General features: G+C 42.3%; 1 protein-coding gene across 1 annotated transcript in view; it reads left to right on the top strand.

Moving 5' to 3' along the window:
- The first annotated feature begins 989 nt into the window (after positions 1–989).
- The window catches only part of MTF1 (metal regulatory transcription factor 1), a 37,911-nt gene continuing 25,378 nt past the window's right edge, over positions 990–13,522 (top strand). The window contains exons 1-2 of the mRNA XM_069477711.1: positions 990–1,024; positions 2,684–3,142. Of these exons, the coding sequence (XP_069333812.1) occupies positions 2,735–3,142 (408 nt within the window). The 5' untranslated portion in view covers positions 990–1,024; positions 2,684–2,734. The remainder of the gene's footprint in view (positions 1,025–2,683; positions 3,143–13,522) is intronic.

The following is a 13,522-nucleotide window of genomic DNA, read 5'->3' as shown; positions in this document are numbered from 1 at the left end:
GTACAAGCATGGCCTGAACCCGCAGACCCCTGATCTAGTCTTTGGGTTTGTCTCACTCTGAATATTCTAGAAAACCAGTTTATGGGAAAAACAGGCAGTGGCTGCTGGGAGGACCTAACATATAGATCTTCCAGGCATTTAGAAAAGACAGGAGTATAATAAAGGAACACGCAGTCACTTCTTGGGCCCTAGAATGCCACTACTACTGGGCAGTGTAAAATGTGATTGAGTTAGGGTCAGGACAGTGGGAACAGTTAAAAGAAGGGAGTGGCCAGTAGGTGGCGTTAACTGGCCCGGCACGAGTCCCGTCGAAGTCGAGAATCCTCTGCAGGGGAAAAAAGTTGGGACAACCTGGGAAGGAATGCGAGGAGAAAAGAAATTGGGCGTTTTATGAAAGCATGTGAGAAGGGGAAGAGGCGGCGCTGTCCCCTCTGGCTGGCTTGGAATACTCCTAGTTCTGCCTTTTGGGTCTAATCCTCCTTTCTTGCCCCTCCGTCCCACCTGTGTTAACTTTTATGGGTGATGAAGGTGAGCAGGGGGCCCCAGAGGGAGACATCCAGGAACGTCGCAGCCTTACAGCCGCCCCCTTGCGGGTCCGAGCCCGGATTCTGAGGGCTAACTGTGGTCCTTCCCGTTGCAGCTGCCAGCGCAAGCCAGGCTACCGACATTTGGGATCAGTATTTGGGGGTTCGTTGCCTCTCCTTAGCGACTGGTGAAGCCCGAATAACACGCAGACTCGGACCGCCCGCTAACGCCCACGGCGCTTGCAGGCGCGGGACTAACAGCGCCCGGGCTACGTCCCCGCGGTGCCCCGCCCCGCCCCTCCCGCTCGCCAATTGGAGGCTGGAGCTCAGCCCCCAGACCGCTTAAACCAACTGGAAGCGCCAGAGTGAGGCGGAGCCGCTGTCCCCTCCTTCCTCCGGAAAGCGGAAGCGGAAGTGACGTTAGGGGAAGGTGGGGGCAATCATGGTGCCGCTGGGGAGGGGAGAAGCTGCTGCTGCCGCCGTTGCCGGGAGCCGCGGAGGTAAAAGGCTAAACTAGACTTGGTCTGGGCTTGGGACTTGCCGGGGGGCGCGGGACTTAGGCTCCCTCCTGAAGCATTTCCCAGTAGAGGACTCGGTCCGGTCACCATAGGGACCCCACCCCTCCTCCGTTTCCATGGGGATGGGTATCCAGCCCCCCTCTCCTGTTTCCATGGAGACCCGGACCCTGCCCCTCTTCGCCGTGCTGGGAGCCCCCCAGCCTGTCTTCGGATTTTTCTGTGTATCCCTGGGCTGGAGGCTATCCCAGACAGGTTCCTTTTCCCAGCCTCCTCTCAGGGGTGCTGCCTTCGCACTCCTCGTTGGCCTCCCTCAAATATCCTGGTCTTGTTTGTTCCGGACAGTTGGTCTCCGCGTTGCCGCCGATGGTGCCGGGGCAGCCCACTGGGGCCCTCGCTGCTCATCTCTCTCCTCTCAGATGTAGCGAAATGTGCATCTATGGGGTTGCGTAAGCCAGAGCTAGGGGTCGGGCCGGTTCCTCCCGGATCTAATCCCTTGGCCTGTCTCTGGTAACTACCTCTCTGTCCAGTTGCCCCACTAGGTAAAGGCTCACTTTCTAAACCAGAACAGAAGAGAAAGATAAAGTGCAAAGCCAGACTGAAAACTGAAAGTATTGTGCTGAGAATTTTAAAATTCTCTATTATGCCTGTCAAATCCACATTTGTAGACCCTGTGTGTTTGCAGGTGAAGGAAGAATCACTATTCCAGAACATGAAAGCTTCAGATTTGGTATTTTTCTCAAGAGAGTGTATCTTTCCAAGAGAGTATGTCGTCGTGTCTTCATTCATTTAGCTGACATTTTCTGAATTTGTAGAGTCAGTGTACTAATCTAGGCGCTATAGAAACAAAAATCAGTGAGACTCATTCCCTCAAGACAGAGAGCCCACTACACTAGCATAGATTCTGGCCGACACCTTATTGTTTTAGGAGATAGATACAGTGATCATCATTAGTTGTGCCTAATTAGGGATTAGCTTCTCCACCTGGAGTCTGAAACATCTGATCTAGGAATGAGGGAAGGAATTCACACTTGTTCCTGTACTGTTTTTCAGTCATTGTGCTTTATATACATTATCTCTTTTATTCCTCATAGCAACCTTGAGAGAACAGGAATTAATAGTCCCACCTTACACATAAGAAAAATGAGGCACAGAAAAGTTACCTAAGTAGTAAAGAGCAAATCCAGGGTTTGTAGGTACATGACTGCCTCCAAAGCCTTGCTACTTCCACCATAGAGTACATGAGGCCATGTCCTGCCTCATGGTGTGATTTGGGGGATATGTGAGTTAGGTTTCTATACTTTAAGATTTATAGCAACTCAGCTTTGAAACAGCCACTGTTCAGTTTCCTCCTTTCCCTTTAGGTATTCTGACCAGTCTTCAAATTGTTTGACAGTAAGGCACATTTAGAAGGTCTTATGAACTGCTACTTGTTACTTCAATTTTTGAAAAAAGGCATTGCTTTTCCTTAAAAATTACTTAATGGTTTCAAAATTAAAATAAAAAAAAATGATTCCCAAGGAAGATGATTTTTTGTTTGCTCTGGCCTACTGTTTAAATAAGACAGAAAATGAGCCCTGAGGTTTCTGAGGAGGTCCATGGGTCTTGTGGTATGGCTCTAACTCTGGCTCCGTTCTATTGCAGATAAGTCGTTACCTTTTCATTTCTCACTATTGGGCTGAGCACAATTGAACCATGGGGGAACACAGTCCAGACAACAACATCATCTACTTTAAAGTAGAGGAAGATGAGCTGATCCCCGATGATAAGATGTTCAGGTTTGTGGATAAAAATGGACTGGTGCCTTCCTCATCTGGAACTGTTTATGATAGGACCACTGTTCTTATTGAGCAGGACCCTGGCACTTTGGAGGATGAAGATGACGATGGACAGTGTGGAGAACACTTGCCTTTTCTAGTAGGGGGTGAAGAGGGCTTTCACCTAATAGATCATGAAGCAATGTCCCAGGGTTATGTGCAACACATTATCTCACCAGATCAGATTCATTTGACAATAAACCCTGGTTCCACGCCCATGCCAAGAAATATCGAAGGTGCAACCCTCACTCTGCAGTCGGAATGTCCAGAAACGAAACGTAAAGAAGTAAGTAAAGCAGTGAGTGAGGGCCCAGTTTGGTTTTGGGGCAAGTCCTTACACAATCCTTATTAGCAGTTTTAGCTGGGGAGTAAAAGAGTCCTTGGTGTTAGGGCCTACGATACTTTTGCTTCTTGTTTTGTTGTGACTGCTTTCTGGAAATTTTGGTTTGTATAGCCAGATTGAAATTTGAGAATACTAAATTATAATTTCCCAAATTTTCTTCCCCAAATCATACATAAAATAGATATTTCGCAGAAGTAAATCCATGTTTCTGATGCTAAAATATCTCTGGGTTGTGTATAAATGATTTGTTTTGGAGAGGAACATCTGCTATTACAGAATATGCTTTATTATCTTAGTGAATGATTAATGTATAATAAAAGCTAGCTTTCTTTTATAGGAAATCAGGCAACAGGCAGTAAGTGAGAACAGGTTATCTAAAATAAGTTTTCATGTTCATCATTTAGCTAATGTGAGTAAGATAATGCATGTCAGGATTCTTTGAAAACTGTAAAGCATTTTACAAATTATACTAGTGGTTATTATTAGCAGAATAAAAGTTACGATTTATAGATAGTGATATCCATTATGTAGGAACTATTACAAATCAATTAGGAAAAAATAGGTCACTGGTAGTTATAGTGCCAGGGACTAAATGTAAGGGGTCACCAAACAGAAATAAGGTGAATTCTTTAGCCAAGTATTTTTCTCTTTTACTCTAATTGAGGTCTTGAAATTGCATATGGCTTGTGTATATGGCTTATTCATGGCATATGGATTTTCCTTTGTTAGCCTTAGAATCTCAGAGCTAGAAACAACCTTAGAGAGACCATCTTGTCCTACCTCCCACCCCATACAGGTATTTTTCTACAGCATCTCTAACATCAATTCATCTGGTGTCCATTCAAACACTTCCAGAATGATAAGAGCACACAGTATTTCACAGCTTAGCCCAATACATTTTTTGGCCAGCTCTGATTGTTAGAAAACTTTTGCTTGTGTAGAACCAAAATATACCTTTCTGCTGGTGCTGTCCACTGGTTCCAGATCTGCCTTCCTGAGTAACCTTCTTCCCACAGAACAGCCCATCAGTCATTTGAAGATAATAGGTTTCTCTTCATCTTCTCTTGTATAGGCTAAACACCTCAATTTACTTAAATATCCCTCCTATGACATTTTCCCTAGTCTCTCATCAGCCTGGTCACCTTTGATTGTTTGAATTCCAGTTTTCCAAAGTTCTTTTGAAATCCAGAGTTGAACAGAGTCTCACAGTGTGAGTCACCTAGAACTGAATACTGCATAGCTCTTATCTCTTAATCTGGACACTGTACTACAATGACTATATAACCTATGTTTTATCAACAACAACATCTTATAGCTCATACTTGGAAATTTCTAGAGTAGTGGTTTTCAACTGCAGACAATTTTGCTCCCCCAGGAGACATTTGACAATGTCTGGAGACATTTTTGGTTGTCACACTGGGGAGGTGCTACTGGAATCTAGTGGGTAGAGGCTAAAGACTTTATTAAAGATTTTACAATGCATAGGACAGCCTCCTACAACAAAGAATTATCTGGCCCAAAATGTCAGTAGTGTTAGGATTGAGAACCCTGCTCTAGATTATTCTCATATGTGCAGCTGTCAAGTCTTGTGCAATTGAATATGGAAACCTGCATGTAAGCCTTAAAAATACTTCCCTACTAAATTTTATCTTGTTGGTTTCAGCCCAGTATTGGGCTTGCTTGTAAGGGTTCATTGCCATTCAACAAACATAAAGCAACGTGCCGTTATGCTCTGTGGGGGATGCCAGTGACTATGATGGTTTACAATATAGAAGTAGAAATACATTTATACTAGTAATCATAACATCAGGCACAATGTGATAAATGTGAAGAAGAGGTACAAATACTGACTGCACTGTGAGCACAGAGAAGCTCACCTTTAGCTTCAGTATCAGGGAAGTCTTCATGAAAAAGGTGGCATTTGAGCTGGTCTTAAAGAATATGGACAATTTAGGAAAAAAGCGGAGAAGGTCTCTCTGAGAGATGGGAACAGCATGAACAATGGAATGGAGATGGGGAACACAGGCCATTTTCAGGGAATAGCCAGTTTCCTGGTAGAACAGTGGTCTGCACACTTTTTCTGTAAAGGGCTAGATAGTAAATATTCTAAGCTTTGCAGGCCATAAGATCTTTTTTTGCAACTACTCAACTGTACCGTTGTAACTCAAAAGCAGCCATAGGCAATACATAAATGAATGACCAAGTCTATGTTCTGATAAAACTTTATTTTCAAAAACAAGCAGCAGGCTGGATTTGGTCCACTGGCTATAGTGTGCTGATCCTTGGACTAGAACATAAAGAGTAGTAGGAGATAAGGATGGAAAGATAAAAAAGATCCAAACATAGAAGGAAGGCACTGATAGCATAGTAAGGGTTTTGAACTGTATTCTGGAAATACTGGAAACCATTGAAGGTGCCTGAGCTAAGGACTAACGTGGTTAGAATAGCATTTAGAAAGATTGGTCTGGCAGCAGTGGTAGTTTAGAGGCAGAGGGAAACTGAAGACTTATTGCCCAGTAAGGAGACAGTTGTAGTTTAGATTTGGGGTTTCATTTAAGTCTGATGAAGGATAGTGGTCTTGTACATGGAAAGAATCAAGCTTTTGTAGAGATATGACAGAACTTGGTGCATGTTATTGGAGTTTGAAGGATGAGCCATGAGTTGGGCATGATTCAGAGGGTTTGAATTATGTTGATTGAAATGATTCATCCATTTTTCCAAGTATGTTGAGTTTCGGCTGTGTTTTAGCACAGCTGATGGATGGAGCTTCAAGTCTAGGTGAAGAGTTAAGTAGTTACAGTTCACTGTGGTTGGTACTTTAACAGATTGCTGTGTGCGTGCTGAGGAGAAAGTGGCTGCAAATGGTGATCCCGTTAACAGGAATGAAGAAGACAATAAAAGGAAAAAGTTTGGTAGGGCAGTATATGAGTTTGGCTGGAGTGTATTGAATGTATACTCCTTGGAAAAAAGTAACATGAACAAGTTGAAAGCCTGCTGGAAATGTGCGTCTGAAGTCAAGGAAATGGCTTGTGATTAGAATTGTGGATCCACAAAAGGGCAGTAGTTCAAACTATGGGCAGTTTACTCAAGGGAGAAGTAAGAGTTGGCCTGAGAATTTAAGAACTGGAAAGAGAAAGAGGAACCCAAGAAGATCACAATAGTCAAAGAGATGGGTAGAATGCAGTGTTGTGGAAGCTGAGGGAGAAGAGTGTCCAGAAATCTGAATATTCCTATGTGACCCAGCAGAGGGATTGAGGAGCCAGAGAAAAGCCATTAGTTCTGCTAATTGTGCAAATGTTCACATCATGAGAAGACCTTCAGGAGAGCACGGGGCGCTGAAGCCAGACTTTGAGTGATGAAGAAGGGAGTGGGTGATGAGGAAACAGGAGACAGGAAGTGTCAAGTTTGGTGTTTTTCTTTTTTTTAAGTTTGGTAGTTGGACTAAGTAAGAAGAGTGATGAGGCAGTAGTAGCTCAAGGGGATTGAGTCATTTTTTTAGCATAGAAAATTGGAACATGGTTTGGGACTTAAACTTTAGGCCATTTTCAGTTAATGATTACAGTGTGAAAGTGTTTTATGAGATGTTTGGGAAACATTAAGTTAAAACAGGACAGAAGTTTGTTTATTACAGGACTTCTCAGAGCCTTTGGTATGGTAATAACCTAGAAGGAAGAAAATAAAGTTTTTCAAATGTTTTAAACTTAGGAAACCATTTTGCAGGTCTCATTTGCAGGGATCAGTGTTTTGTGGAACACATTTTGGGAAATGCTGATCTAGGCAGAAGAGGAGATGGTAGGGAGGGAATGATTATGTAATCAGTGATATTAGCTGTCACTTTCCCACTTTATACTATTTGCAAATTGGTTTATTCTATTTGCAAGCCTGGTTTGCCATTCATGTCTTCAGGTCATTGATAATCATGTCAAATAGGACAAGGTCAAGGATATTATGAGCACTTTGTTCTGTCTGCTGTGGATTTAGCTCACTCTACTTTCCTCCCACCCACATTTTTCCATTCTATTCAAGAGACTTACATGGAAGGCTCTATAAACTATTCTTGAAATCAATAGGTTTGGGGTTGGATGGGGATTGAGAGAGAAGCAGCAGCAGCTCTAGTCTTTGAAAATCTTGCCATTCAGGGAGCTTGCCTTCCTGAAGCTCCATCTTACCTCAGCTTTCGCTTTGACAGTGATTCTATTTTGGCATTTAAATGCATTTAATTACACTAAAGAGGCCAATGTTTATGACTGTTCGATAACACACTTCGTGATCCCTTAACCCTCCCTAACTCCCCTCCCTCCCGCCTTTTTAAAATTGGTTTCCTCCTCCTCTCCATGCACAGGTGTTACTCTTGAGAAATCAAATCATTTGATAACTAGTTAGTCGTCTTGGCTTCCTAAGCAGCTTATTTTCTGAGTCAGGTTTTAGCCTGAATTTCCTGTTTACCCCTGATTGTTCCATTGTTTCGTATAGTGTGTGTAGTTAGCTTACCTAATTACTTCATTTTTTTTCCTCATGCTTGTCTTGTGCAAAAGTAAACCAACCAGAACCTTGCCACAGGTACTACCTTTTCTTACCACAAAGTCGCTGGTCATTTTGACTCTAATTTCACATATCTTATTCTCATACTTGCTATTTTATTATTTTGAGAAATTTTCAATCAAAATATTGTCATGGCTGGGTGTGGTGGCCCACACCTATGGTCCCAGCTACTTGAGAGGTTGAGGCAGGAGAATTGCTCAAGCCCAGGAGTAGATTGCAGTGAGCAGTAATAATGCCACTGCACTCTAGCCCAGGTGACAGTGTGAGAACTTGTCTCCAAAAAAAAAAAAAAAAAATAGAAAATTGTCATTCTGCTCAAAAATATTCTTAAGGGTTGTTCCTTTAAGGCCTTTCTACTCCAGGTTTCTAAGCAGCTGTGTTTTCTTTAGCTGGTTCATGCAGTCCATGGTTTCCCAAACTTTCTTGCACCTGTGCCTTTCCAGAGACTCTTCTAGGATCGTGTAGTTGTCTGTTCATCCATTTCTGTCTGAACTACATTGGTGAACATGATGTATTCTCCGTGGCTAACTGACCTTGCCACTTTTATACAGAATAGTTGGCCAAGGAATGTGAAAAATACCTAAGAATCATATACCAAATATGTTCTTTGTGATGCACCAACATACTCCCATGCATTGACTGGGAAAGAATATCCTTTTCTACCAAGAAACACAACTACAGTGATGTTTTATGAATTAGGCTGCTTGGTATATTGCTTCTAGATACACGACACATGAATTTTGTGGTCAATGACATTCCAAGAGGAGATTTATATTTTTTAGTGTGATAAATTTTAAGTATAAGAATAATGGGAAAAAATGGACTCCAGTGTTTTGGAAACTTTTCAATGTGTCCTTTACTTTGGGAGACCTAGTTCTGATCTTATTCCTTATTATAAACCCCTCAGGCAGTGGAGTGATCCACTCAAACAAACCAGGATTTTGCTGACTCTCCCAGAGGGGAGCTACCCACTTTTTAGTCAGTGCATACTGTGATTACATTTCTTTGCAGGTCACCTTCTGAACTCCCACAGCTATGTGTGTGAGGCTCTGTAGGAATCCAGAGCAGGAATTGTTTTCCATTTACCACCATATGAAGTCATTTTATCAGTGTGTCCCCCACATGCCTGCATGTATATTATACACTTCTTAGTCATCAGCATTTCCATCACTCAGGCCTGCTGGCCTGGGAAAGGGCCGAGGATGGTTTTGTGTACATAGTGGTGTTCAAACTTGGTGCTATAGGATTTATAGGTCTCAAGTTCACATTTTACATAGGTTGTACATGTTGGGTATTGCTAAAATTTTGGTGTTTTAGAACATTGGCAAAGAACCTGAATTTTAATGTTTTTCCCTCCTCTTATCTAAATCAAGCTTATTTCTTGATGTTTCTTCTCTGATCTACAAAAGAATAGTTTCAACCTAGGTTCCATCTTTGTTCTCGTATATACTAATATATACTTAGTATATACTTTGTTCTGATATATACTTTGTTCTGGTATATACTGTGGCCTTGGGCAAGCTGCTCTGTTTTCCTCTTTTGTAAAATTGAAATAAAAATATCCCACTGCATTTTGTGAAGATTAAATGAGATTTATTCATATACAAATATATAACAGTATAGGCATAAAATGTTTAGCCTAGTGTCTGATGTATCATGGTCGTTCAGTGAATGTTCATTTCCTTTTTCTTCCTCATAGACCTCTGTGGCTCTTGAAGGAGGTAAGGAGGTAATCTCCAGTTTAAGAAGAGGTTAAAATGTTCTTTTGTTAGGAACTCTTTGGGAAGCATTTTTGCCTCAAGACAAGGTTATAAATTGTGATTAGGTCCAGGATGGCCTACAGAAGTCTTGGTAACCCCTAAGTAAGTGAACTGTCCTATTAATAGCACTGTGGAATGTAGACCACCATTTATAACCATGTTTTAAAATGAGAACCTGTTCATAGACCCCTGTAGGGGTTTTGTGAATACCGCTTTGCCATAGGTAATCTTCTGCTCTTACACTCAGCTTCCTTTGATTTCCTTAGTCCCAGGCCACTGCAAGTTATTTCCATGGTGGGTATCTGGGGTACCAAGCAGAGCTGAGGGCTCTAAAAACGACAGAATGAGGACTCCTATTCTGCTGGCAGGGGTGGTAGAGAGAGGGTGAGACAGCTAGCATCTGCTGAGTACCTGCTGTGTACCAGTCACTGTGTTATGTGCTTTAATAAAGTTTTTGGCCAGGCACAGTGGCTCACGCCTGTAATCCCAGCACTTTGTGTGGGCCGAGGTGGGAGGATCCCTTGAGCCTAGGACTTTGAGACTAGCCTGGGCAACATGCTGAGATCCTGTCTCTACAAAAAATATAAGTAAATAATACAGTTTTGTATTTACTTTTCTTAATCTTATAAAATAGATACTATTAGCCCCCATTTTACAGATGAAAAACTGAGGCTTAGAAACACATAAGTAGCAAGTCATAGAACTAGAATTTGAGCTGAGGACTTTCTGGATGCCAAAGCCCATGCTTTCCATCACAGCACATGCTTGCAAAGATGAGAGACTCAGACACTGAGACCTGTTGGCTGTGAAAAGGGCTGAGAAACAAAGGGGCAGCAGGGTGGCATCGGCTCTGTAAGGGTAAAGGGTTGAGGTATGGGGAAGCTGTAGGAACTCAGCTCTGGTGGTGGGGCTTGGGACATGTGTTGAAGAAGCAGGATCTGTTCAGAGTTCGTAAGTTTCTTCCTCGAGCTTTTTGGTTGCCCATTCTGGAGGAGGAGAAATGAGATCTGTGCCAGATGGGGAATAAGAGTCAGACTCGGGGAGAGGGATGCAATGTGCCTAGTGATGCAGAGGAAAGAGCAATTTCTATAGCCGGAACAGTCAGGTCAATCGTTTAAATATAAGAATGTTATATGCTAGGTGCTCAGAGTCAGAGACTCCCTTTCTTTATGGTGTAAGGGGCTGTAAATGTGTATAAAATCTAGTTCTCAGTTTCACTTTCTTTTCCTCCAGGAAAAACCCAGCCTTTTTTTTCTTTTTCTAATTTTTTAAAGCTTTTGTCTCCTGGAGTTCCAGTGTTTAATTTTCTCACTTTTTTTTTTTTGAGATAGAGTCTCACTCTGTTGCCCGGGCTAGAGTGAGTGCCATGGCGTCAGCCTAGCTCACAGCAACCTCAAACTCCTGGGCTCAAGCAATCCTTCTGCCTCAGCCTCCCGAATAGCTGGGACTACAGGCATGCACCACCATGCCCGGCTAATTTTTTCTATATATTTTTAGTTGTCCAGCTAATTTCTTTCTATTTTTGGTAGAGACGGGGTCTCGCTCTTGCTCAGGCTGGTCTCGAACTCCTGAGCTCAAACGATCCTCCCGTCTCAGCCTCCCAGAGTGCTAGGATTACAGGCGTGAGCCACCGCGCCCGGCCTAATTTTCTCACTTTTGCTTATCTCATTCACCTTTGTTTTTTCTTTGATTCTGTTTACTTAACAGAGTGATCATCTTTGTTAAATATTTCTCTCATCTAGAATTGCTCAGAGCACTTTATATATCCACATCAGTTCTCAGAAAGCTAATGCTTCATGCCATTTCCTAGCATTAGACTCCATCCTTACTGAACCTAACCTGTGCTCCTTAGCGTGGTAACAGGCAACTATCTGATGCCACATAGGAAAATTAAAGTCATGCTTAGAGTCTGAAGCTCCTTTGGAGAAACAAGTTTTCTTTATTGTCCAATGGAATCTTCGGTGACATTATGTTTATATTACAGATACTCTGATTCTTTTTCTTCTTTTAAGAGATGGAGTTCTCACTATGTTGCCCAGCCTGGAATGCAGTGGCTATTCACAGGCATGATCATAGATCATAGTGCGCTCACTGCAGCCTAGAACTCCTGGGCTCAAGTGATCCCCCCTCCTCAGCCACTATGCTCCACTCTCATTCATTTTGATAAGCAAAATAATTATGTGTCACGTCTCCCTCATGTCTTTAAATTCAGGTTGGGCATCGCCTCCTTCAGGAAGCCTTTCTTAGTCATCCCACGTTTAAGTTAGATGCTTCTTTTGTATATTCTCTTAGTGTGCTGAACATCTATTATCGGTATAACTTCTCAAACCATATTGTTTTCATCTGTTTGATTCTCCTTTTGATTTTGAGCTCCTTGAGAGCAGGGGCAATTTTTTAGTATTTGTAGCACTTGGGGACAGTGTAATTCCTGGAATATAATTTTTTGACTGTATGAATGATAAAACTTAATTGTATTTAAATGTACCAAATGTTGCAATACCTCCTTTATGTAACCATGAAAAGCTACGTGATTTTTGCAACTTCCTGTTCTGATCCAGTTTAAGGAGGTTTTCCCTTTTTGTGAAATTTGGTACTATTTTAAAATGATTCTGAAAGACACAGAATAGTGACCTTTACTTACTGTCTCTGTCCAAATGAGGTGAGAGATTACTCATTTATTTGGTGTCTTATGGGGAGAGCAGGCATTTGCTTTGAAAGTTAACTGTCTCCCTTTTAAATACAAATACTTTCCCCAATTTGTATCCTCTCCTAACTTTCTATTCTCTCTCTTTCTCTCTCTCTATTCTCAGCCAGGTTTCATGAAAGCATAGTTGTTATTCATTGTCTCACATTCTGACTTCTGTGTCTACCACTCCAATGAAGCTAAACATGCTGGGGCAGTTATGACCTTGTGAAGTTGGCTAAATCCAAGAAATGCTTTATCAGTCATCTCTGCTACATTTGACCTAGTTGACCATCCTCCTTGAAACTCTGTTCCTTTGTCACTTGTAGTCCTTGTCACTACCCTGTCAGCATTAAGTCCCACTGGTTTTGTTGGTTCGTTTATTCATTCAAAAAAATATGAATTGAAGGCTGGACACAGTGGATCATGTCTGTAATCCTAGCACTTTGGGAGGCCAGGGCAGGAGGATTGCTTGAGGCCAGGGGTTTGAGACCGCCTATAATCCTGTTTGGGAGACTGAGGCAGGAGGATCACTTGAGCCTAGGAGTTGAGGTTGCAGTGAGCTATGATGACACCACTGCACTCTAGCCCAGGCAACAGAACAAGACCCTGTCTCAAACAACGTGTGAATCGAGTGCCACTTCTCCACCACACTATACCGGAGGTTGGCAGTGAACAAGATAAACATGGTCCCTGCTCTCATGGAGCTTACAGTCTAGCTGGAAAGTGGCTGTTCATTCATTTAATTCAACAAATATTTATTTAGTGCCTGGTGTTTTCCAGACACTGCTGTGCCTAGCAACCAAAGATAATGATACAAATTGTTTAATCTTATAATTATTGCATCTTAATTGTATCGTGTGCTTTGTAGAAGTGAGGATCAGTCAGGGAAGAGTTCCTTGAGGAAAGAATAATTAGTGAAAGCTTGACTTGTCCAAGTAAAAAAAAAATCTGGATGGGAGGAGGGATTGTCAGGGCAAGGAGACAGGAGGGGTAGTTAATTATTCATTGCAGTTACTTATAAAGTTATTAACTTGTAGCATCTTTTTTTTTTTTTTTTTTTTTTTTGTTGAGACAGAGTCTCACTTTGTTGCCCAGGCTAGGGTGAGTGCCGTGGCGTCAGCTTAGCTCACAGCAACCTCAGACTCCTCGGCTTAAGCAATCCTACTGCCTCAGCCTCCCGAGTAGCTAGGACTACAGGCATGCGCCACTATGCCCGGCTAATTTTTTCTATATAGATTTTTAGTTGTTCATATAATGTCTTTCTATTTTTAGTAGAGATGGGGTCTCGCTCTTGCTCAGGCTGGTCTCGAACTCCTGACCTCGAGCGATCCACCC

The sequence above is a fragment of the Eulemur rufifrons genome, chromosome 8 (genome assembly GCF_041146395.1).
Source record: "Eulemur rufifrons isolate Redbay chromosome 8, OSU_ERuf_1, whole genome shotgun sequence".
Classification (NCBI taxonomy): domain Eukaryota; kingdom Metazoa; phylum Chordata; class Mammalia; order Primates; family Lemuridae; genus Eulemur; species Eulemur rufifrons.
Note: the sequence above shows the minus strand (reverse complement) of the source record. Positions and strands in the feature narration are given on the sequence as shown.